Source organism: Carcharodon carcharias, chromosome 8 (assembly GCF_017639515.1).
Source record: "Carcharodon carcharias isolate sCarCar2 chromosome 8, sCarCar2.pri, whole genome shotgun sequence".
Lineage (NCBI taxonomy): Eukaryota > Metazoa > Chordata > Chondrichthyes > Lamniformes > Lamnidae > Carcharodon > Carcharodon carcharias.
Window position 1 is genome coordinate 139,321,617 of NC_054474.1, and position 26,081 is coordinate 139,347,697.

Sequence of the window (26,081 nt, forward strand, 5' to 3'; positions counted from 1 at the left end):
GCTGCTGCTTTGGTAAAATTTGCAAAGAGAGAAAAATATGCCTTAGATAACTGGGGAGACAAATCAAAGTTGTATGTGTTGTGACCTGCAAATTACAGCAATAGATCCTAACAAAGTTAACACGCAGCTGGTGCCTTACCCTGTGTCAGCTGAAGGGAGTAATTTATAAATATCAGGAAGTTGATGTAGTGAGCACTGCTGGACCATTGTGGTATGAACAAAGGCATGAAGAGCATAGAAGAGCTCAGTAATAGGGCTTACATCAATAAATGCAGGTTGCAGTTGGAATTGGAGAGGCTTAATTTTATAGGTATATTCAAATGTTGCTTAACTTGGTTTGCACATTCTTATTCCTATAGTCTTCCCAACACAATATGCTCAAATGCCAACTAATATACTTCTTGCGATCAACCTAAATTTATCTATCACCAAACCCAAAAGTCAATGTGTTGTGACTTAATTATTCACACATGTATAAGCATGAGATATTTGCCATCATTAAAAACTATCCAGTCTTTAGTCTGCTCATGAATTTCATTAGATTATTAGAACTACTGAAATTCTTGGGAAGTAATAAACAGGATGTCCAAGCTCTCGGAAGTGTGGAAGTTACCTGTTGAAGCTGACTTTTGTAGCCCAACCTATGTAATGACTTTAATTCGTTGCTTTGCCTGTCATTGCCCATATCATATTCAGGGGTATATTGCTGCCAGAGCACCGCTCCGGCACCTCCAACCAGGGCCTGGGAGAGGGGGGTGCAGGCAGTTCCAAACACCAAGGCCCAGGAAGCTCATGGGGGCCCGGCTCATTGTTTTAAGCAGAGCTCTCGTCATCCACACTGAGCAGCCAGAACTTAGGACCTGAATGACAGGCTTAAAAAAAAAATTGGAACTTTCAGGCTGAGTTCCAATTTTTTGAAGCTAGACTGTCTGGTCAATTTCATTGCTGTGCTGCTGCTGGGGGGAGTTAGGGAGTTTGTAGAGTGGGGAGGGGAGTGGAGAGAGGAGTGGTTTAGTGGAGGTGCATAAGGGCATGTCTAAACTGAGTTCTGCAGTTTCTGCCAGGAAAAAAAGGTGATGTAATGACTTTCACAGGAGCATTGGTGGAGTTTTAAAAAAATCTTAAACAACAGATCACAAAGTTTAAACAAGGTTCAGGTCAGATGGGGATGTAATGGGGGCGCTAAAGCGGGATTTAGGCTCTGTATTGGGGATTGAAGGGGGAATCAGGCCAGGGTGGACAAACAAAGTTCTTTCACCACAAAACCTTTAAAGCTGACTGAACTAGTGCAGCTTTTGGATATAGTTTGAGCAGCAGGTACCGGTTGTCCAGAGATCAGGGTTGATCCAGATCACTCACTGGGAAACCTGTTGGTCCAGTTTTTGCTGCTTTTCCAGGGCAGGCTCTTACTCACTCTCTCTGTCGCCATTTGGAAAACTCGTCCCTTTCTCCTTTCAGAGTTTCTTCTCTGTCAACTTCAGCAGAATCATGGTAAGAAATGTTAAAACCTGCCTGTTGTGTTAGATTGAACTGATCTCTGTGTTTTCAAACACTTTACGAGTGAGAGCTGTCAAAAAGTATAATAATTCTCATAACATTATTGTGATTTATTGTAAAAGTAGTTAAATAGTGGGGTTTGGATAGTTTCTCTGTGTACGTGCGTGTGAGAATTAACTGAATTACAGCCAGCTGGTCTGAAGACCTTGACTCATCAAAAGAAGCTAGGTTTGAAATGCTAAATATGTAAACATGGCTGAAGTCTTAGAATGTGAGGTGAGGAGATTTTGCATTTTTAGATAATTCAGGGTAGTTTGAATTCCAAAGAGATGGTAGGATGTTATACCTAGCCAGAGAAGCTGGCCAAGCAATGTGTTTATTTTTCCCAAAGGTTACTGATAATATAAATCTTTTCATGGTGCTAATATTATGAAAAAGTAAAGTTCCAAAAGTCATATGGGAAGAATGGGAATTACATGAAAAAGGGAAACATGTATAAAGGAGAATGAGTGATATGTCAGAGAAGGCATTGTAAGATTTACCAGAAGTATGAAAAGCCTCCAGTATTTGTGCATCAAGCCTGCTGTCTACGGAAACTGAAGCTTGGAAAAGCCACTTTGAATACTACTGTCAAGGGTGACACGGTAACTTGCTGGCATCTGCTTAAAATCTACTTTTTTACTATTGCCTTAACAGGGGTGTAACTGGAAGCCAGATTAATTATGGGTTTTAGGAGTTATTACAGTAGTAATTTGTAGACCTATGTATGTGCTTGAAATATTTTTTGTTAATAAATATTTAATTTAGTTTTCTAAAAATCTCTGAAGTCTTGGTAGAATTATTACTTCTGAACTCAGGGCATGTACCTCAAAATAAAACAAAATTGTAAAACTGTTATGACCACATGATCAAGTTTCCCTCTGGATTTGATCCACCTGGCACACGTCATCTGCCACATCATAACAGAGCACCATGACAGAGTCCGAAGGGGCTGGACTCCCTTCTTCAGTTTTATGGCTATGCCAGAGATTGTCTCGATATAAAAAGAGATGCATTTCTATTAGTGCCACTCAGAATCTCAAGATGTCCCTGGGTACTCAACATCCAATTAAGTTATTTTAGAGTATAGTCACTATTGTTATAAATATAGGAAATAGATTGGAGATTTCACTTAGACAAATTTTAGACTGAAGATTGGGAGGATATGGATAAAGAGGGGGTGGTTGGGGGGGGTGGGGAGGTTTGGAGGAGAGGTGGGGAGGAGGTCGGAGGAAATTCTTGGTGGGATCCACTCCATTAATTGGATTTTCAACCTGTAAGATTGGTGTTGAGTTTAATCCTCACTGCCTCCAATACTAAAGCTACTTGCTTCCAGAAGTAACACATGCAGGGGGATTTGGCTCATTGATGGCAACATTCAGAACTAGAGAGAGATCCTCTCGCAGCTACATGGGGTTGGATGACTTGTGATGCAGAGGCGGCCAGCCCAAGAATCATGTCAAGTGAATTCTACCTGCGTTATTAAATGGGGCAGAGTGTCAAGTTTGGCCATGAGTTCATGAAGTCTGAGTTCAGGCTGGATGGTAAAAGATGGCCCGATTGTCCAGAGCTTGCAGTGTGACTGTGGATCCAGAGCATGGGGAAGTTAAGAGGTGGCGGAGGGAAGGCCGGGCCCAGGATCCTGGGCCTCACACTGCTGCTGCTGAATGTCTCTGAGTCAATGTGCAGCAGCAGTAACTCCTCCTGTACAGCTCCCGGACTAAAAAGATACAGACTCCCTGCACACAGCCTCGTTGAAGCTCAAGGTTCTCGAGATCTAAAGCAGCATCGATATCTCTGAACACCCTGCTGCGTTTGCATACTGAACATTAATTCTTTAGCTATGATGGCCAGAGGATGTGAAACACAGTATAGTGTTCGGATTCCTGGCTGGCAGCTTTACGTGAAATTTACAGCATAGAAACAGGCCTTTGGCCCACCTCATCTATGTTGGTGCTTCTGTTCCACACAAGCCTCCTCCCACCCTTCTTGATTACACTATCAGAACCTCCAGCTTCAATCTTCCTCATGTGTTTCTCAAGTTCCTTGAATGCATCTATACTAGAATCATAGAATGGTTACAGTACAGAAGGAGGCCATTCAGCACATTGTCTCCATGTCAGTTCTCTGCAACAGCAACTCAGCTAGTTCCACTCCTCCACCTTTTCCCTGTATCCCTCTAAAATCTTTATTCTTCAGATAATTTTGAAAACCGCAATTGAATCTATTTCCACCACAAGCTTAGACAGTGCATTCCAAATCCAAACCACTTGTTGCATAAAGATGATTTTCCTCATGTCGTCTCTGGTTCTATTGTTAATCACCTTCAGGTTCTCGGCCTTCAGCCAATTGGAAGAGTTTCTCCCCATTTACTCTATCCAGGCCCTTCATGAGCATGTCTAACAAATCTCCTTTCAACCTTCTCCTCTCGAAGGAGAACTGCCCTGGCTTCACCAATCTACCCACATAACTGAAGTCTCTTATCCTCGGAACCGTTCTCATAAATCTTTTCTGCTGTCTTTCTATAATCTTCGCATCCTTCCTGTTGAGGCTGAGCCAGTGTTTTATGCAGGTTCATAGCTTGCTTGCTTTCGTACTCTGTGCCCATATTTATAAAAGTCAGGATTCAGTATCATTTATTAACTACTTTCTCAACCTGCTCTGCCATCTTCAATGATTTATGCACATATACAGCCAGGCCCCGCTGATCCTGCATTTCTTTTAAAATTGTACCATTTATTTAATGTCACCTCTCCTCATTCTTCTGACCAAAATATATCAATTCACACTTCTCTCCATGAAATTTCATCTGCTACATGTCTGCCCATTCCACCAGCCTGTCTATATCTCTTGAAGTCCATCACTATCCTCCTCATAGTTCACAATACTTCCAAGTCTTGCAGCATTTAATATAAATCAAGAAAAGCAGTGCTCCCCCCTATTTACCATCCCACAGTCAGAAGTAAGAAAAGTTTCTACAATTCATGTTTTCAATAGGCTTGAATTAAATTGTTGCATAATAAAATTTGAGCTGTGCTAAAGACTAATGATTCAAAATACCACATGGTTCAAAATAAAATGCCCACTGGTACTAATATTTTTCACATAAGAAGCATTATTTTACTGACATTTGGGTACTCAAATGATTAATACATAGGAAAATAACATAATAGTAGATTTAGAAATGATATGGCCAACACATTTTCTTAGAGCTCCTGCAGCTCAAAATTTGGCAGTACACCCCTGATCATAATGCAAATGAGACTTGCAGTTCAACAAACCTAATGTTTTATTACAACACAAAAACAAAAACAGAATTACCTGGAAAAACTCAGCAGGTCTGGCAGCATCAGCGGAGAAGAAAAGAGTTGACGTTTCGAGTCCTCATGACCCTTCGACAGAACTTGAGTTCGAGTCCAAGAAAGAGTTGAAATATAAGCTGGTTTAAGGTGTGTGTGTGTGTGGGGGGGGGTGCGGAGAGAGAGAGAGGGAGAGGTGGGGGGGAGGTGTGGTTGTAGGGACAAACAAGCAGTGATAGAAGCAGATCATCAAAAGATGTCAACAACAATGGTACAAAAGAACACATAGCTGTTAAAGTTAAAGTTGGTGATATTATCTAAACGAATGTGCTAATTAAGAATGGATGGTAGGGCACTCAAGGTATAGCTCTAGTGGGGTTTTTTTTTAAAAATAATGGAAATAGGTGGGAAAAGGAAAATCTTTATAATTTATTGGAAAAAAAAAGGGGGAAACAGAAAGGGGGTGGGGATGGGGGAGGGAGCTCACGACCTAAAGTTGTTGAATTCAATATTCAGTCCGGAAGGCTGTAAAGTGCCTAGTCGGAAGATGAGGTGTTGTTCCTCCAGTTTGCGTTGGGCTTCACTGGAACAATGCAGCAAGCCAAGGACAGACATGTGGGCAAGAGAGCAGGGTGGAGTGTTAAAATGGCAAGCGACAGGGAGGTTTGGGTCATTCTTGCGGACAGACCGCAGGTGTTCTGCAAAGCGGTCGCCCAGTTTACGTTTGGTCTCTCCAATGTAGAGGAGACCACATTGGGAGCAACGAATGCAGTAGACTAAGTTGGGGGAAATGCAAGTGAAATGCTGCTTCACTTGAAAGGAGTGTTTGGGCCCTTGGACGGTGAGGAGAGAGGAAGTGAAGGGGCAGGTGTTGCATCTTTTGCATGGGCATGGGATGGTGCCATAGGAGGGGGTTGAGGAGTAGGGGGTGATGGAGGAGTGGACCAGGGTGTCCCGGAGGGAGCGATCCCTACGGAATGCCGATGGGGGGTGTGAAGGGAAGATGTGTTTGGTGGTGGCATCATGCTGGAGTTGGCGGAAATGGCGGAGGATGATCCTTTGAATGCGGAGGCTGGTGGGGTGATAAGTGAGGACAAGGGGGACCCTATCATGTTTCTGGGAGGGAGGAGAAGGCGTGAGGGCGGATGCGCGGGAGATGGGCCGGACACGGTTGAGGGCCCTGAACCTTGTCCGGCCCATCTCCCGCGCATCCGCCCTCACGCCTTCTCCTCCCTCCCAGAAACATGATAGGGTCCCCCTTGTCCTCACTTATCACCCCACCTGCCTCCGCATTCAAAGGATCATCCTCCGCCATTTCCGCCAACTCCAGCATTATGCCACCACCAAACACATCTTCCCTTCACCCCCACTATCGGCATTCCGTAGGGATCGCTCCCTCCGGGACACCCTCGTCCACTCCTCCATCACCCCCTACTCCTCAACCCCCTCCTATGGCACCACCCCATGCCCATGCAAAAGATGCAACACCTGCCCCTTCACTTCCTCTCTCCTCACCGTCCAAGGACCCAAACACTCCTTTCAAGTGAAGCAGCATTTCACTTGCATTTCCCCCAACTTAGTCTACAGCATTCGTTGCTCCCAATGTGGTCTCCTCTACATTGGAGAGACCAAACGTAAACTGGGCGACCGCTTTGCAGAACACCTGCGGTCTGTCCGCAAGAATGACCCAAACCTCCTTGTCGCTTGCCATTTTAACACTCCACCCTGCTCTCTTGCCCACATGTCTGTCCTTGGCTTGCTGCATTGTTCCAGTGAAGCCCAACGCAAACTGGAGGAACAACACCTCGTCTTCCGACTAGGCACTTTACAGCCTTCCGGACTGAATATTGAATTCAACAACTTTAGGTCGTGAGCTCCCTCCCCCATCCCCACCCCCTTTCTGTTTCCCCCTTCCCTTTTTTTTCCAATAAATTATAAAGATTTTCCTTTTCCCAACTATTTCCATTATTTTTTAAAAAAAACACCCCCACTAGAGCTATAACCTGAGTGCTCTACCATCCATTCTTAATTAGCACATTCGTTTAGATAATATCACCAACTTTAACTTTAACAGCTATGTGTTCTTTTGTACCATTGTTGTTGACATCTTTTGATGATCTGCTTCTATCACTGCTTGTTTGTCCCTACAACCACATCCCCCCCCACCCTCCACCTCTCTCTCTCTCTCTCTCTCTCCGCCCCCCACACACACACCTTAAACCAGCTTATATTTCAACTCTTTCTTGGACTCGAACTCAAGTTCTGTCGAAGGGTCATGAGGACTCGAAACGTCAACTCTTTTCTTCTCCGCCGATGCTGCCAGACCTGCTGAGTTTTTCCAGGTAATTCTGTTTTTGTTTTTGTTTTGGATTTCCAGCATCCGCAGTTTTTTTGTTTTTATCTAATGTTTTATTAGGTCAGATAACCACTGCAGCAAGGATAAAACATTTCACTTCCCTGAAAAAAAATCAAAAATCTAATTTAATTGATATTAAAACAGAGGTAAATACACTTCTCAATTAAATAGCTAACAGTACTCAACCCCTCAATTCAGTAAAATTCATGCCATAGACTATCTGCCCTCGTTTCCTTCAATGTGCCCAGGCTGCTACTATGCTGTTTAACTGCCTGGCCAATATCAAAACCAGGAGGAGTTGAAATTTCTATCAATCATTTTGGCAAATCAATGTTATCTGCTTCAGCCCTCTGACCTTGAGTCCATCAACTTCTGCGTCTAGTTGTTGACCATTGGAAAATTACTTTCCTTAAATCCATTCCATCACCAAGACTACAGCCAGAATGCTCCAGCCCCTCATGACGGTGGGATCGTCTGGACCCACCGATGTGAACGGAGATTTCAATGGCTCGTTGGCCTTGCCACAGAGGAACCAGCTGTAGGGGAGGGCTGGAAAATTCCGGCATACCTTTCCTGTCTTCTACTCTATCACAGGCCTTTTTTCTTGTTCTTCCCCTGTCACAACTTACCTTCCCTTCCCCTTTTCCCGACCGCTGTACTTGCTTAAAGCCTGTTATAGCTCTAACTTTTTCCAGCTCATCAACCTGAAATGGTAACTGTTTCTTTCTCCAGGTGCTGCCCAACCTACTCAGCATTTCCAACATATTCTGTTCTTAGTCCATCACCAAGAATGCCTTCTTCCATCAGTTGCCGCCACCTCTATTCTGTTACCCTCTGCAGTTGAAGCATAATCTTTAGGCTTGACTTTAATAACACTCAACAACCTGACCACCCCATCTGCAATGTTCAAATCATTATAATCCATTGCTTCCCTTACAATGTCCTGTATTCTCATCAACGTTATCCCGGTCAAGCACCACCCATTCCTCATAACCAGCAAACTGACTTCAAGATTCTTGTCCATTTTAAAATTCTTTGACAACTCTGCCTAACCATGTGATAGAAATTTGAAATATTTCAAGATCATTGGGATAAAGTAAACCTGTAACAACCTAATAAACCCTGAATTCAAACACATTATTATTGATATTTGAAAGAAAAAAGAAACTACTCCAGTGCAAAAAATTGCAAACCTTTAAGTGCCTATTAGGTTTATGAACAAACTAGAAGCCATATCAAAGATATTTTCTGTTATTACAGCCTCTTAAAAGTTTAAGTGATTCATGGATCAACAGATCACCTGCTGAGCTGAAGCCATTAAAAGCATTTGAAATCCAGCCAAGCATTCATAATAGATACATCTGTCATAATGAAAAGCTCCTAGCTACGTTGCATGAAACTGACAGAAAAAAATAGAGTCTCATTTCCATTTCAAAGCAGAGTGCCTGTCAATCAATGGAAGGGAGCAGGTGCAGGGATTTTCAACTTTCAAAAGTAAAGATTTTTTTAATAGTCAGAGCTGTCAGTCAAGTTAAATCACAGCACAAAACATGACAGCAGAGGCTAGCAGGGCATTTTTTTTTACACTTTTAATATATTATTGCACTCTTGACAATTGGAAAAATATTGTAATGCATCACAACAATTACACAATGCTGGTCAACATAAGGGTCAACTTAACTTTGGACAGATTCCTAATGATGAATCATTGCATTAAAACTAATTTTACATTACAATGCAGCATCTAATAGTGACATTTGAAGGTATCAGAACAGAATGTTCCCGGCTCCTCAAAAGGCTTCTCTCAATGGTCATGAACTCTCCAGGTAGGTGCATTTTTTTAGGACTTACAAAACCAACACCAGTACATGAAAACAATGTGCAATAGGAAATGCAATTTTCCTGTAGTCCTCACAATGGGGATCCCAACCTTGGAAGAGCTGTGTGTGCATGTGCACCCAAGACCTGCCAAAAGTCCACATGAAAATGGTGTGGGGTCAGGGAGGTGCAGGAAAATTACTTTTCCAGCAAAAAAAATCTAAATTCAGCACTTGGCAACCTGATTCACATCTCAATGGGAGAAGAAAATCCAGCCCCATATGTTGCATTAATAGCAGTGCCCTCTGTGCTAGATTTAGTTAGCTTAAAGTTACTGGTGTCACAAGAGGATGAATTAAGATGGTTACCGTCACAACCTCCAAAGGTAAGTATCTCCACCCTGATACATAAACCTTTCTTAAACTTTGCGCTGACAGAAACCTATACGCATAAAACAAAAGACACTGGAAGTGTACATGATATAGGTGACTATCACTGTCACACATCAGCATCAGTTATCCACCTTAGCAAAAATACCTACAGAAACCCCATAAGGCAGGTGAATTGGTTAACAACAGTTCAATAAAAATTGGTGAAGAATAGTCAATAGAGATTTCTTTTGCAGAAATATCTGACATTATGGACTGGATGTCTGGGCTACATGGTGGTGGAAAATGACTGGAAATACACCTTGACCTCCTTTGGTCTTTAAACCTGGCCCAGAGAAAATTCCAGCCCCATCTTTTGCTTCCTTCATTAAAAGTATATTTTATACTCTTTGATATCTGCTTTGACCTATCCTGAATAGTATTTCCGAAAGAGAATAAAGCTTAAATAAAAGGCAAGAATGATGGAATGACATAACATAGCAAAAACAAGCACTGTAACAGAGTTACAAACTGCTCTATTAGGACAGGCTATTTGAATACTTGGAAGTTTTACCATAAATGCAACATTTTGAGATAATTCTGCCGTTGGAAATTCAATGCCCTCAATTCGACTACACAACCAATAGAATATTGCTCACCTCCAGCAATTTTGATATCAAGGGCTGTCCTAATCAATGCCATCAGCGTAGATGTGAAATGCACAGAACCATCTTCAGCAATCGGCATGTTCATTCTTACAAGCCGCTGTGAGAAAATAGCAAAAAAGATATTGAGGATTAGTGGGGATTTCTGCATTGAGCACAACTGACAGACAATGTATTTCTAGCTGCACTTTTAACAATGTTAACTCATCATCTGCTGACACAACAGGTGTCAGTTCTGAAACCAACTTTCCTTTTAAAAATGGGATGTCAGAGAGCTATAAAAATGATACAAAACCAGTTTCCCTTTTAGTACAAGAGAAGCTTAGAAAACATATAAAACAATATACTTTTTAAATATTGTTTTGGTTTAATCAGGGATTTGTGTTTTCAAAGTCAAAGAGACATATTATATTCTGGAATACTGTTTTAAATTAATCTATATTTCAACCACATAAGACTAATTTTATGGCCTCAGTATGATTGCTGGTGCTCATTGCACTTGTTGTAATTCTTGCATCTAATCTTTCAAGTGGCTGAATAGGACAAATGGGAATACTATTCAAAAGCACTTCAAGCAGCAATATAATCTAGCCATCGTTATGAGAGTGAAATTTGTAGTTAATAAGGCTCCCAAAATGCAGGACCCAGCAATCAGAAGGCTAGTTCATAAATTCTGTAAATGTAGAGTTTGCATTGCTATGACACTGTAGATCTCAGTCAGTAGACCAGGAGTTAACACAAGTGAGCATTCTTTAGTCTGAATACAACACGATGCAACAAACAACTTACTGAAATAGAGTCAGTGTGAATCCATTCGAGAGCAAGAGAAGTGAGCGACAGAGAGAGAGAAATGCATAGCAATGAGCAGACAGATGGAGGGTCCCCCAGTAGAGCAGAAAAAGGCACAGACTTGCATGCAATTCAAAAGACTAGCAATTTAGTACATGCTGGAATGCAATGGCACATGAACTGTACAGGGATTTGTCCTGCTGTTCTGAAGAGATACTGTTGAAGACCTGACAGATCAATATACAATTACAAAAGAAAGAGAGAACAAACTTTAGAGTTACAATTGATTTTTTTAAAATTAAAAAACAGATTTTAAGTTTTTGCCAGACAATAAGATTTAAAGCAAGATCTTTTTTGCAAACAGTAAGAGGACAGAGAAGTAAAATAAAGAAAACAATGGAATGTTCAATGCAAATTGTTAATTAAATCTGAAATATTGTCACTATTTATAGAACAAACTAAATACAATTACAATGTTCCACTGCACATCTACAAGTTCTAAACTAAAAATGTGCTGTTATATTTAGTAACAGTAGTAACTGCAAATAAATAGTTAAATTTATTCACAAACAATTCAATTCTGATGGTAATGAGTGAATATGTATTGCTCAATTATCAAGAAAAAGTCTTTATGGTTGATTCATCGAAAACTTTTGGATCCTCTGTTGCTATGTGCTCATGGGAAAAATAAAATCAACATTTCTAAGCTTCTCTTCCTGCACCTTTCCCTAACTATATCCCAAATCTCTCGAATTCTATTGTCTTCTTGTTGAAGGCTGCTGGCCTTCCACTCTTCCTGCTTCACTCTTCCTCTCTGTGCAGTTCTTAAGTGCTCTTTTATTCATTCAGTCTCCTACTTCCTTTCATATTTCCTGAAATAACTAGTTTTTGAAAAACTTAATGTTTCAGAAATCAGTGTGTTTAAGTGGCTTTTGATTGTTTGATATTTAAAAAAATAAACAAAACAAATAATTACATTTATTTTGATTGATTTTGAGAAGTCACACAACCAATGAAAATGCATGGAACTGGCAACTGAGACATGAAAGGAAAGTGGCATGCGACACGATAACTTTACCAGACACAAGAATTAACACACAAGCAAACCTTCCACACTACTCCACCTATTTAGTTCAGATTAACCTATACTATAAAACATGCAAATTTAATCAGACAGTGATTGTCTCATTAATTCTGACTTTCGTATTTATTTTAAGAAGCGTTCTGGATTGCTGCACTGCACTCTACATTTGGAACCCATACACAACTTGAACTGTTATAGAGAGGAAATTGATCATTGTTGTAAGTCTCGTGGTGCTAACATGTTTCCATTATCTGAACTATTTTCAATATTTTCAATAGCTGCTTGATGTCAACAATCAGCTCTTCCAGTGTAATTGGGTTACTGCCATTAAAAAGGTACAAATTCAAAGGAGTAAGGAGGTTCAGAAACAGTAATTGGCATTAAAAAAAATCCCTTTTTGCTTAGAATTTCTTATTGTTTATAGATTGGGGCTTAAAACTTAATAGAATTTTTTTTAAAAATGGAAGTATCTATAGACCCTTTGTAACAATATCATTCTCAATTAATTCTAGCAACCTTTTCAAAATTATAAATCACAGGTGGGCCAAAAATATATTGACAATGTGACTTTTGAATACAAAATGGAACAGCATGAACACGGTTACATAAATATAATAGCACACACAGGAAAACACAGATTTGGATTTGACATGTAAGGTAGTTTTGTGTATACTGGGTTTATATGCTACCTTGTAGGCGACTCTTGCAGGACATTTCTTTCCCAGGCCTAAGGGTGGACACATGTGTCTCAGCATCTCATACATGTCATTGTAAGTGATGCGCCCACTTTGGAAAAGAAGTGAGGCAAAATCAGAAAAAAAAACAAAACAAAAAGGGAACAAAGAACAGAAAGGAAAAGAAACACAGAAATCCAGGTTAATTAGATTCCAAAATGGAGGTGCAAGATTTTCCAGTGCAAATACAGGCTTTGCATGGGAATGTGTCTTCTTGCAATGAAATCTAGACCTCTAATCCCTGTTTCAATATGGAATGATTGACAGTTTAGTAAATGGTAAAAGGATGTATGAATGATGGTTTCCTTTCATTGAACATACTTCAAGTCAGCATGCCAAGAAATCTCTAGCAAACCCATAAAAGCTAAACATTGGATTGAATGAAAGAAGATGGTCAAAGTCAATCATTCCTATTCAGATGCAGACAGTCAGGGCTTTTTGGATACTCTGTTTATCAGTTTAATTTCAAACCTTATAGGCCAACCTATGTGGGCAGTTCTTCCCTAAGCCGAGAGGTGGTGAGATAATACGCAACAATTTGTACATATCCTTATAATGAATCCGGTAACTGAAAAGAGAATTTCACAAGTTAGAAAATGAGCACTACAAATGAATTTACGAAACAGGACTTCATATCAGTGAATTGATTGATTCACGCAAACCAAAGAGACAACAGAGTACGTGCAGAGACAATTGGTTTCTGAGCAAAAAAAGTAAAGAAAAATGCTTCTTAAGTGGGACACAAACAGAATAAATTTGAATACTCATTAAACAAAACCTATTTCCTCATCAGGTTGCATTTGCAAAGGTAAGCATTTGTATTTCAAACGTTCTCATTCATGTTTTATGGTGGAATTCTTTTTTAAAAATGTTTGCACAAGTATGCAGTAGAAGTAACAGTTTTTAAGCTTCAAAAACCAGATCATTTGTACCACTGGATGGGTCGCTGCATCAGATCTATATGATTTGTAAATTTTTCTCAGATGCACTGTAAGTGGCACCATGCCCTTAAGTGTCTCTTGTTTTTAGAATTTTGACATGGACATCAAAGGAGTAGGAACTGAAGTGTTTATCTGGATACTTCACTCTCACATAATATTTTTCATGTACAAAAAAAACACTTTGTGAACTAATTATAAAGTGAAAACCCCAGACAGTTCATGAGGAAAACTATACTTACATTTGATCCTCAAGGAAATAATGAGTGTGACTATCACAAACACCACATTCACAATGACAATGAAAATATATTAAACAAGCAATTCATACAGCTTTGATTCTAAATGTTCAACATATTCAAAATGGAACCAAAATGAGTACATAAAGATTACAATTGAGCATCATAGCACTCTAAAATATTCGCCTGGAGGGTTACATGGCATGATCAATGGATAGGTAATAATAAATGAGAAAAGAGGATAAAACTGCCACAAATTTCCAGTTTGAATCAATTAACCCTGTTTGATATAAGTTAGCTTTTTAAATAACACTCTGGGCTGTATTTTTGAATTTAAATTAACTGGAATAAATTCTTCACATATATTAATATCTGCTTTTTAAAAATTATACACCAAACACGGATTTCATCTGCAGCAGTTCCATCATTCTGTTTGCCTTGCCCAAGTTATCTGCAGGAGAAAGATAGTTAGGAAGTGACAGATCATCTTTGCCTCCTTCATGAATATTTACTTCTTTATGTGACCTCACACAAGTTTCACTTTTTGTTTTACAAGTACTCTTTAAAATATGAAGCTGCAGAAAAAAATCTGTTTTTGTTCTGCCCATACATTTTTTAATGAATTAACTGGGAGTTACTTCATTTGTGTAGTCAAAGCTTTAAAAAAATCATAATCCAAATTTAATAAGAGCAGAGATAAGCTAAGTATTTTCATGTGGCTCTTCAGTGTTGTTTGATCGTAACGGTTTCACCAATGGGTGCAGAGGAACCATTTATATGCAAGGCAAATGCTAATGGGGGCAATAGGTATAAGAGCAAGAGTCATCCCTCTTCCTTTCTATTTGGTCAAAAGTATATATTGGGGCACTGATGGTGCAGCATGACTGCCACATTCAGAATCACAACAGGAAGATGGTGTGAACTCTATAGTCTGTTGGCAATCAAGGTCAAGGCTTTTAAATGTAATTCTTGTCTGTGTGCATTATTTTCAAATGCAATGACATAAAGTGTATCACAACCTAAATCAGTCAATGGTTTATTGTATTGAGGCATGCTGGTTTTGCACTAAGCAATACAGACTAAGGCTCCAGTTCTAGGCTGCAATAGGCTGATTGCAGCCTGAACTAACAGTTGAGATCTATGATTGGTCTCAACATTCATGTGTTACATGGGAGGGAGGGGGACAGGAGGCAAGTCAATCAAGGATTATAAACCAGTGAACACTGCTAGAAAGTGCACGTGTAGACATCAGATAGGAATACAGTCAGGTGTGCTGTATTCAGTGAGTGGTGAATAGCTTGCCAATGCTCACAGTTAAAGCTCACATCTGAAGAATGGTCACTTAGGTAAGGTAAGGTTTCAGAGGACCATAAATGCTCTTGAAAGTAGAGTCGAGCAAGAAGGAAAGGGAAAAAACTGGCAAGCACTAATAATGAATATAATCATTGAAAAAAATTAGACGCAATGTCCCCTATATTCTAGGCACTGCTGCTGTCTGGTTTTCCTACTCCTAAGCTTTGAAGTGTTGAATTCCTGCACAAGTCCAAAGTGGACAAAGTGCATTCGGTAAAGGGAAGATGCAGACGCGTGCATTCATATTTGTTTTTGGCGCGAGTTAGAGGTCCAGTGGGGACCAAAGAGCTGAAATTACATCTTAATCTCAGCCCCAATGTAAAGTTATCCCACTGACTCCGGACATACTTGATAATTCTACTCATCAACAAAGCAAACATCACACTAATTTGGCATCTCAAAGCTTCAAACATATTTTGGATTTGTGTTCAGTATTCTGCACCAATTTAACTTGCTACCTTGATTTTTATATCTAGTTATTCCCCTGCTCTTTCCTTTGGGGCCTGAAACAAACAATCATGGGATCACTGAGCTTTAAACCGTGCTGTCCCAGATGTCAAGATAGACATATATTACACATTGTCGATTTCAGCAGATTTCTCACCCATTACGAACACGCAACCAAGGAGCAGGAGTAGGCCACTAGGCCCCTCGAGTCTGCTCTGCCATTCAATAAGATCATGGCTCATCTGATAGTAACCTCAAATCTGCATCCTGCCTTCCCCAATAACCTATCACCCCCTTGCTTACCAAGAATCTATCCACCTCTGCCTTAAAAATATTCAAAGATCCTGCTTCCACCGCCTTTTCAGGAAGAGAGTTCCAAAGACTCACGACCCTCAGAAAAAAATTTTGCCTCACCCTCTAAATGGGTGACCCCTTATTTTTAAAGAGTGATCCCTGGTTCTAGATTTTTCCAAAGAGGAAACATCCTCTCCACATCCACCCTGTCAAGACCCCTCAGGATCTTATATGTTTTAATCAAGTTGCTTCCTATTCGTCTAAACTCCAGTGGATACAAGCCTGGCCTGTCTAACCTTTCTTCACAAGACAACGCGTCCATTTCAGGTATTAGTCTGGTAAGCCTTCTCTGAACTGCATCCAACACAGTTACATCTTTCCTTAAATTAGATGATCAAGACTACACAAAGTACTTGAGATGGGGTCTCACTAGTGCCATGTAAAACTGAAGCATAACCTCCCTACTTTTGTATTCAATTCAGATTCTAATAACCTTAATTAGACAGCCATAAACCATGGAGAGCCATATTCCAACCCAGAGACTTAATCTTATTATACCCTTGGGCTTCAGGTGAGTACATTGATATGTTGAAGATGAAAGTGGTAAGAGGCAAAATTCTAAGCTGTTGTCACCAAAAGACAATGGTAATCCCATGGCATGTTGAGATGTTCTACTTAAGAATACTACCCTGTAATATGCAGTGTACTTCAGGCAATCACATTTTAATCCCCTATCCTACTCAACTTCATTCCACTCCCCTCTAAACAGCAGCAGCATCAGATAACTATTGATAGAACGCAATAATGTTTAGTTAATTAAATCACAGAAGTCTCAACTACTCCACAACCACTGAGCCAATATTTTACCATTTCTAGCCAGAAAACAGCAGCTTATATTCACTACACTCTGCCATCACATTTCAGTGCTCTAGTTATATGAACAGCTTGCTCAGTAACATGAGGGCAATAATCTTTCTTGTGACATCAGAGGCCAGCAGTCACTTCACTAACACTAGTCAAAAGGTAACACAGTCTTACTTGTCCAACAGAAGCTTCATGTCATCAGGAAAATGTGCTCACTATTACTGCGCTCAAAGGGTTCCTGAACCTATAGCCTCCTTCAAACAATCAGCTGGGAATGATGAAAATTATTTTGTCTCACATGGCTGCTGTCAGTCAGTTACATTTGAGATTCTAAACCAAACACTAAAAGAATGTTGTCCTGCAGTAACTCTTTCTATAATGATTAGAAGTTTCAGCAAATTCCAGCTTTAAACCAAAGACCATTTGTAAACAAAATCACAGCAACTATGAAACACCCGACAATCTGACACGTCAGATGCAATAATTCCTTTGGAACAACCACAAGCAGAAAATCCCAAAAAACAAATATTGCAGCTTCAACATTCTCATTTTTAGTTTTCTTTTCATTTTTTTTAACATTTTCTTTTCTTACTTCCTTTTCATGTGCTTCCAATTTCTAATGTTTCCCTCGCTCCTGGATTTATTTCTGTGATGCATGTTTCTATGGTTTCTTGTTGTCTTCCCTTGGATTCACGATTCTCAGTTTCTTCATGTTTTGTTTGCTTTAATACTTTCATGTTGACATAATTGTTGTAATGCACTTTTTATGCATCTCTTTCACTTCCTTTATATTAAAGAAAACACGTTGCTACCAAGGAAAGGAATGACTGCCATTCTGGACAGGGTAATTTGGTTCTCTAACCTCTGCCAATAACATTTGTCCTTAGCACTGGGTATGAATGCAAGGTTTGAAGCCGTATTACCTTTATCAAGGTTATGATGCTGTAGAAGATTTCTTGGAAACTCATGTGAAAGAGATTCCCTCCATAAGTCTCAAATGCTTGAGTGGTAAAGAATATTTCAAAATTCTTTTTTTCCAATAATTCTGTTAAAATAACTGGAATATCATAAAAATGGAACTGATTCCTATCACTAATCCTGCCCTTGGATACCAATAATGCATTTAGGTCCTGCCAATTCTACTCCCTCATTATGCATCAGGCAATTTAAGTTTATTAAAATTGCTGACATGATCATCCCTGACTGCTGTATTAACAATCACTGATTTTGGCCACAGATGACTCCCAGTATTAATGACATTCTTCTAGACAGTGAAACAAAGTTCACAATTATTCACAGTAACTGAGTGCAAGTGGCAGGTTCCCCAAGGCAAGCTGTTCTTGCAAATAGAATAAAACAAAGGCATGCCAAATTATCACCAGATAACCACAAAGAACCTGTGGCAAACACAAAAATTCATTCCCTGAATTGGTCAAAACAACTTTTGATCCAATAGTTGTTACCCTTTAGTTTTTGATAAATGACACTTGCTTGATTTAAAAACATAGATTGTTTTAATGCTCTCATTTGATTTTCACCTGATCAGTTGGCTTCAGGCAAATCTTCCTTTGGAATCCTTTCCTTCATTTAACTTAAGGTTTCTGTCAGATGTATTTAAATAGTTCACAGTGTGAGTTCATGGATTAATAGATTGATCACTGCAGCCCTGAAGGGTTACTATACTAATCTAGGATCACAAATGTAGTGATTCCTAAATTGAATCTGCAGTGACAGTTCCCGAACAGCCTACTGAGTGGGAAGGGCAATGAGAAAGGAATATCTTATTCTACCTTCAACCGATGAGCAGCCGATTTGCCCCCTTCAAGTCAGACCATAAAATGACACTGGTTTCTGAAACAGTGGGCAGAATTTTACTTCCTGCGGGTGGGCGTGCGCCTGATCTGATTGGGCGTAAAATGGCATGCGATACTTCAGGCGAGCGTCCCGATGTCATAGCGCACTCGCACGATAGTTAGGTCGGTGGGCACGTGCAAGAGTCGGCAGTCCGTCCGCCAACAATTAAGAAGCCTATTAAGACCATTAAAGTGTTAATTAACAGCAATTTTTCTCTGCCTTTCCAACCTTACAGTTGACAGGCAGGTGAATCGGCCAGGCGGCCTTTTCATTTTTCAGGAAACCTCATCCAAGAGCAGGATGAGGTTTCCGTAATTAAATAAAATAAAATTTAAACCATTTGGGCATAATTTTTATAATGCATATGTTTAGGTGAGTGAGTCCAATGTGTGGACATTTTTTTCTGCATTTATAAATCTTTATTTGATGGTTTTATATTCTTCAGCTCCCTGAGGCAGCTCTCTGCCTTCAGGGTGCTTTCATCGCGCGTTCCCCTGCACCCACGCTGACATCAGCACTCGCCCTCCTCCCGCCCCAGCAGCACATGTTTCATGCTGCCCGGCCGTTAATTGGCCAGCCAGTGTGAAATCACAGTCAGGGGCTGATTGCGGGATGTTCCCCAGCCGCTCTCCTGTGCCTGCCCGCCTGCCCAACGACCCAAAAATCCTGCCTACTACTTTGGGCTTCATTTTATTGCCACAAATCAGGTGGGCCAGCTCCCACATGATCGTAAAAGAGAGGGTGATGACATTGGGTCAGTAATACAACATCGTCATTTCAGTCTCTGAAATTACGACAATGAAATCAGAAGCCCGCCTGCCATTTTGAAATTATTAACAAACTATTGAGCTTGTTAAAAAGCCACTTGTACACAATTTTTTGTTGCCTGCTACATTCTTTATGCATTGGGCAGGAATAAGTTTGGGAGTGCTTTACAGCAGCTATGACCAGGTGGCACAAGGGCAGCAGAGAAGGCTTACCACCAGGACCATGGCTGCATGTCGCAGCAGAGTCTGCTGGTGAAGGTGGCAGCATCGCTGTGTGATGTTTGACTTCATTTATTTACTTTTTTGAGCTTGCCAAAAGAAAGAAAAATCCAGAGAGCAAGGGGCCATTAGTAGCCTTGACCAATTTTCTGTTCACGGCATAAGTCCCTTGACTCATGGCATCCCAGACTAGACTCCCAATTGGGTGCAGAGTCCCCTTCACGCTGTAATTGGCTACCTTCCTCCTGGGCGCATGCTAATTGGCCACCTTTCTGCTGGGCACATGCTAATTGGCCAGTCGACACGATTTGCCAAGCTGAGATGGCAGGGGTGGGGCAGGAGCAAGTGGGCCATTCATTTTCCGCTCTACCTCCCTGACCCTGTTGAGGTCCATTAAATCCAGCGCCTCGTTTCACTAAAAACTGCTCAATGAGAATGAACAGTCATAAGCATGATCAAATGGATGCATAAAAACAAAGTAGAGGCAGACAGGCAATTTAAGATATTCCAGTTGATTGGTGTAGCCCAAATGGACTGGAGGTTGGTACAGCAATGGCTTATATCATTAAGAGCAGGGAGCTGTCGTCCCTCATAAAATGAAGTTCCTAATCTCAGCTAGGTTAATTTAAAGGCAGCATGAACTGGATGACAGAAAGTTTCCTAGTGAGAAAGCTGCAGATAAATTTACTACAGGGTGCTTTTGTGCATACTATAGAAGCCAGTTTTCAGATATTTTATGAATAAAGTATTTTTTAAAAAAAAACTGTTCTTATCAGATCGCTCCAGTGCAAAGAGTTGTCCCCCACTGAGTGTTGCAGACTGGCACATTCCAAGGTCCAGGACTATGTGTTGAGGGGCGCAGTAAAGCTTGGGGCAGCCGCCGCAAAGGCACAATGGGGTAAGGTCGCTGTCTAAGACCATTCTGCCATAGTGCACCGAGGGGCTGGGAAAGGTATAGACCACTTGGGCTGTATGGCTTGCAATGAATGTATGCATTGAATACTAATTGTATTATAATCGTATTGAAGCACCTCAGAGTGCAACATGATGTATGTTGATAACTCCAATACCATTGCACTGTCTGATTGTCTGTAATGACCATATTAAAATGATTGTAATATTCATTGATTGTATTGAAGCACCTCATGATCCATGTGTAAAAGTTGAATCTGATTGTACTATTTGTGTTGGCCATTTAGAAATGTTTTGTAATGTTCTTCCAGATATTTTATGAATAAAGTATATTTAAAAAAAAATAGAAGCCAGTTTAAAGAGGGCATCGGCAAAGATCTGGTTATTTGGGAATCTTTTTGCCTGGGGAATGGTTCATTGCACAATGAGGCCCCTGGTATGAAAAAAAGATGGAAATATAAAGAAAAAGTTACGAGAATTTTGCCAGGCCTTACATTCTTTGAAAATGCAGCTGGCATGATCATATTAAGATATTGCTGCGAGCTGCTTGATCTCTGCTACCTTCTAACCATATTTTCAATCATTTCTTCAAAATAGTGCTCACTTTTATTACATCTTTTGATTATAAAACCACTGATAAGTAAAGCCAGGTGTGGCAAATTTCTAGAAACGATATGCTTGACATAACTTTACTCTCAAACCAATGCAGTTCTTCTATTCTATAAATTAACAGTTTGACATCACACATGTTTTACAACATTTCTCCCTTCATCACTTTTCAAAGATTACACAATCATTTTAAGTGCCAGACATATTATGTGGTAATAAAGCCAATTTTACATACCAGGCTCCAGGATCATAGTCAGCCCAGACACGGATGAACTCATCCAAGTGGTGTGGTCCCAGGATAGAAGAATCTCGAGTTAGATACTCAAAATTGTCCATAATAACTGCTACAAAAAGGTTTAACATCTGGAAAAAGCACCAAAATAATCACATGTAAAGCCCATTAAATGGACTAATTGATATAAAACTGTTATTTTTCAAAAAACACTTTCACAAGAAATTCCTGAAAAGTATATACAATCCACTATGTAGTAGGCTATGTAGGAAGAAATTATTAATATTGGAGCAAAGAACTAAAAGAGGGATCATTTGACAAATAGAACTGCAATACGATGCATTGATCAAGGAAAGGGATCCTGTAGCTAAGTCTATTAAACTGCTCGTCGAGTGATCAACTGCAGTAGAAAGGCAAAGATTGTACTGAGCCGCATTAACAGATAGATACGGTATAAATCAAAAGGGTTTATACTCCTGCTTTGGAAGACACTGGTCAGGTCCATATCACTCACTACGTGCATTTCTAGTCATCAAGTCATAGTGATGGAACTACTGGTTGTGAGAGGGTACAGAGTCAACCATTAATGATGATTCTGGCTATCAAGAACTTAAATCATAATGAAAGGTTAGAGATGTTTGACTTGTTTTCTTTGGGACAAAGAACCTTCAAGATGAATCCATTAGAGTTTTCAAGATTATGAAAAGAATGAACAAGGGTAACCTCTGCAAATTGTCCACATTCCTGGATGAGATGCACCTCTGTCACTGCTGTGGAAATATCTTAAAATAATCTTATTCATTACATTCAGATCTTGACCTAGAGTAAATTATTTACTTTTTAATTTGATTGTAGCTGAGGAAGGCCTCAACAAAAACAATGTTTTTTTCTTCGTTTTTGTTAATAAGCTTTTTTTTTTAAAGAGGAGTACAAACCCTCCAGAAAGTACCAACCATGAAGAAATAATCACGACTACTTTACTACAAAATTAACCCCTTTTGTGAATGTCTATTTTTTCCAATAAGTTTATGCTTTAAACCATATGTTCCTGCAATTTCTTTGGCAGGACATATATTACAGAGGGGAAGTAGACATTATGCCCAGCTTTTTAGGACTGAGGAGACTATAGCCCCAAATTAGCTCTTTGAACCGCCAGTACTGTCTGCTTCATTCTGGTAACTGATTCCACAAGTTTGTTGGATGAAAATATCATTCCAGATACGTTTCAGAAATGGCTATGAAGGTTTGATGGGGTTGATCTATTAAAATAGAGTGGAATTTTCCTATTCCTAAATCTTTACTGTGTGGTAAAAACTTTCACAAAGATTTATTTTAATACACCATGATGTCAGTTCTGAGGAATGGGCCTCCAAATTAATACAGCTACATCTGTTCCTACTGAATATACATCTGTGGTGCATCAAAGCACGACAAAGGTCAGTGCAATGTAATGTGAATGTGCCTGAACTCAAGAATGTTAGCTGATGACAGGATCATGGAACTAGCAAGCTTTGATGCTGTAGCAAATTGAATAATTTTAACTTATTTGTTATTCTGTAAATTGGTTCCACTTCTGTGCATGGAAGGTAATGATGTTATCTCTCTAAACTCTGGTTAGAAGTCTTGCAACCTCCATAGACTGCCTCTTTGTGATCATGGGTATTTCTTTGATTACTAGCGTTTCACCTGAAGAATTTTGTGCCATCTCTGATGGTCAGTGGTTTGCTGAGGTCCACTTCGCTTCTTGAAGCATCTGGATGTTACATTTGTCAAGTAGGTACCTGGGCTGCTCTGATAACAAGAGGTGGTCCGGTTTCTTTGGCAGTGTGCAAGTCATTCATTGTATTGTTCTAATCAGCATTAACAAACCAAATGTACTCAACTCCAAATTTACACAGATAACCTTTATCCTAATAATTTTTTCAAAGCAACAACACTAGATAACAAGAATAGACATCCATATAACACATTTAAGATAGTAAAAATGCCCCAAAAGAATTATACCACAGCATAATCAGACAAAATTCAACACTGAACCATCTGAAACGATATTAGGACAAATGATCGAAAGTCTGATCAAAGAAATCGGTTTTAAGCAGCATTTTAAACAGGGAGGGACACGGAGAGGTTTAGGGCAGGAAATCCGGAATTTGGAGCCTGAGTAACTGAAAGCACAGCAGTCAGTGTCGGGCCAATAAAATCAGGGATGCGCAAGAGGCCAGAATTGAAGGATCAGAGAAATCTTTGCGAGGGGTTGGTGAGAATGGGTGAGAGGGTGGGGGGGGGGGGGGTGGGGAATGTGTTTTAAGAACTAACGAAAGGAAGGTTTCAGATGACATTAGTCTACACATGTAAAGCTCATATAGTTTCTAATGTGGCCCTTCAATACCTGTTATTCTTTCAAATATATATTTATAGTCTTAAGCACTACTGCAGCTTGATGTAAAATGAACTGAGTGCTTAGCATTTGAATGTCCATTTCAAATGGATGAGAAGCACTTGCGGGTATATCAGAGGACTGAAATGGCAGTGCAGCAAGATGAATTTCTGTAAATGCTTCCACCTACTGCTAAACATCAAGAATACAAATGCAAGCAAGGTTTGTCTTGGAAGTTGGGGGGTGGTGAGCAAATTGCTAGACAATAGTTAATTTGATAGTGCAGTGGAATCAAAGTTAGACCAGCCCTATTGTTAGTTAGTTCAGATCCATTTAGATTGATAAACAGACTTGCAGCACTCAAGGTAGTCAAAGAGAAAACATCTTGGAAGTGGCTTCCTTTAAGATATGTGAATAATGTGTCACAAAATTCAAATTCTTTCCCTTAATACTCATGAAACCAGAAGCTGCTAATTTATGATGTAGGAGGTGAATACATATGCACTGCTAAAAGATTCTTTTATTCGCTTTTCTCTTCTACTTTTCCAGGTAACATCAATTATTCGAGGGTTGCTGAACCACAGCTCATGCCATGATTTTGCCACAGGCAGGGCCAGGAGGCAAGCCCCAAGTTTACCTTCGCCAGAACAGGAATCAAGACCCATCTATTGGCATTATTCTGAAGCACATGCCAACATGTCTAGCCAACTGAACTAACTGGCAACCTCATGTGGAGGTATTAATCAGTTTCAAATAAAGATTCACACATCCTTTAAAATAGTGGAAAGTGGAGTATTGTAGAATTAATCCAGAAATTGATGAATGTCACATTAGCGTATGAACAGTGAATGTTTTTTTTAAAATTCAATTAGGGGATGTGGGCTTCACTGGCTAGGCCAGCATTTATTGCCCATTCCTAATTGCCCTTGAAAAGATGGTGGTGATGTGCTTTCTTGAACCATTGCAGCCCTTGGGTGTACCTGCACCACATAAATGCTGGCCTAGCCAACAAGGTTCACACCTCTTAAGTGAACATAAAAAACACATTCACCGTTTATATGCTGGTGTGACAGTCATCAATTTCTAGACTGTAGTTTTTGCTTAACTTCCTTTGGATTGTCAATTTGGGAATGGGAATCTGACATGAATACCATCAGAGGAGTCAATTAAAGGGCTGTTAGCATTTTTAAAAATTGGTCTCTAATTTCAACAGTTCACTCTTTTAGAAGTTACGTGAACTTGGCAATCAGTCACAGTTAATCAGGACCATGGATATTTGTTTTTGTAAAAGAATTCGTAACCACTACTAAAATATCTACCCTGTATGTTTTCTAAAGCAAGCAGGGAAACTACAATCTAAAGGTTTAATTTATATTTTATGTTTAAAGCTGTTTGGAATCATTCAATTTCAGTTTCACTAATGAATGTAATAAACGTGATGTCCATTTCAACACCTAGTGCTATTAAGCATAATTCTTAGCACTGTGCTTTCTCAATGCAGCACGTAAAACAGTTGCTCATTGAAATTGGATACAGCTGGTTGAGAATTTCATTATATTCCAAATTAAATCTTTCTATGTCAGCTTCCTTTTTCTCTGTTCTGTTTTGAATGCTCTCATTTCTTGCATAAAAAGCTACCAATAAGCTATGTGACACATGTTCCCCATCAGTATTATTGTATTTGAGACTTGCACTGTGACTGTACGGTAAGGTCACACAATTCCTAAGTATCCAAGTCTAGAGATAAAAAATTCTGCTTTGATCCTGAGGCAGGTTGTGGCAGCTTGGTCTTCCTTCTTTCCTCCTGTCTGAAAGAAATTGGAATCTGCTACGATTTATTAACTTGCCAGATGGGCGAGTCCTGCCCTTGCTTCTTGCAACATTATTGGAGATCACTTTGATTCTGAGTGATCGGGTAAAATATGCGAGATCGATTCATTCATCCATTTGCTTCCCTCCTGATTTTCATTTCCACTGGTCAATGAAAATCAGGAGGGATACATAATAGGTTGCTGAATTGATATTGTCTGCTCTACATTATTGCCCAAAGTCAAAACTACCCCAAATTAGTTTCTGATGCCAGCAGGCCAGCTATGAAAAAGAAAGACATGCTTTTACATAACACTTTTCACATCCTCAGAATGGCTCAAATCACTTTATAGCCAATGAAGTGTGTTTGAAGTGTTGCTGCAATGGAGGAAATGAGGCAGCCAATTTGCGCACAGCAAGTTCCCACAAACAGCAATGTAATCATCTGTTCAAATGATGTTGATTCAGGGATACATACTGGCCAGAACACCAGGGAGAACTCCCCTGTTCTTCTTTGA

General features: G+C 39.8%; 1 protein-coding gene and 1 long non-coding RNA gene across 2 annotated transcripts in view; one reads left to right on the forward strand and one right to left on the reverse strand.

Moving 5' to 3' along the window:
* Positions 1 to 26,081, reverse strand: part of LOC121280817 (probable voltage-dependent N-type calcium channel subunit alpha-1B) — a 226,806-nt gene that overhangs the window by 41,446 nt on the left and 159,279 nt on the right. The window contains exons 32-34 of the mRNA XM_041193080.1: positions 21,381 to 21,508; positions 12,605 to 12,701; positions 10,037 to 10,142 (exon numbers count right to left, since the gene is read on the reverse strand). Coding sequence (XP_041049014.1) covers positions 10,037 to 10,142; positions 12,605 to 12,701; positions 21,381 to 21,508 — 331 coding nt within the window. The remainder of the gene's footprint in view (positions 1 to 10,036; positions 10,143 to 12,604; positions 12,702 to 21,380; positions 21,509 to 26,081) is intronic.
* LOC121280819 lies at positions 1,181 to 24,944 on the forward strand. The gene is made up of 3 exons (XR_005943714.1): positions 1,181 to 1,491; positions 8,933 to 9,017; positions 24,304 to 24,944. It is a non-coding gene; the product is annotated as an uncharacterized LOC121280819 (long non-coding RNA).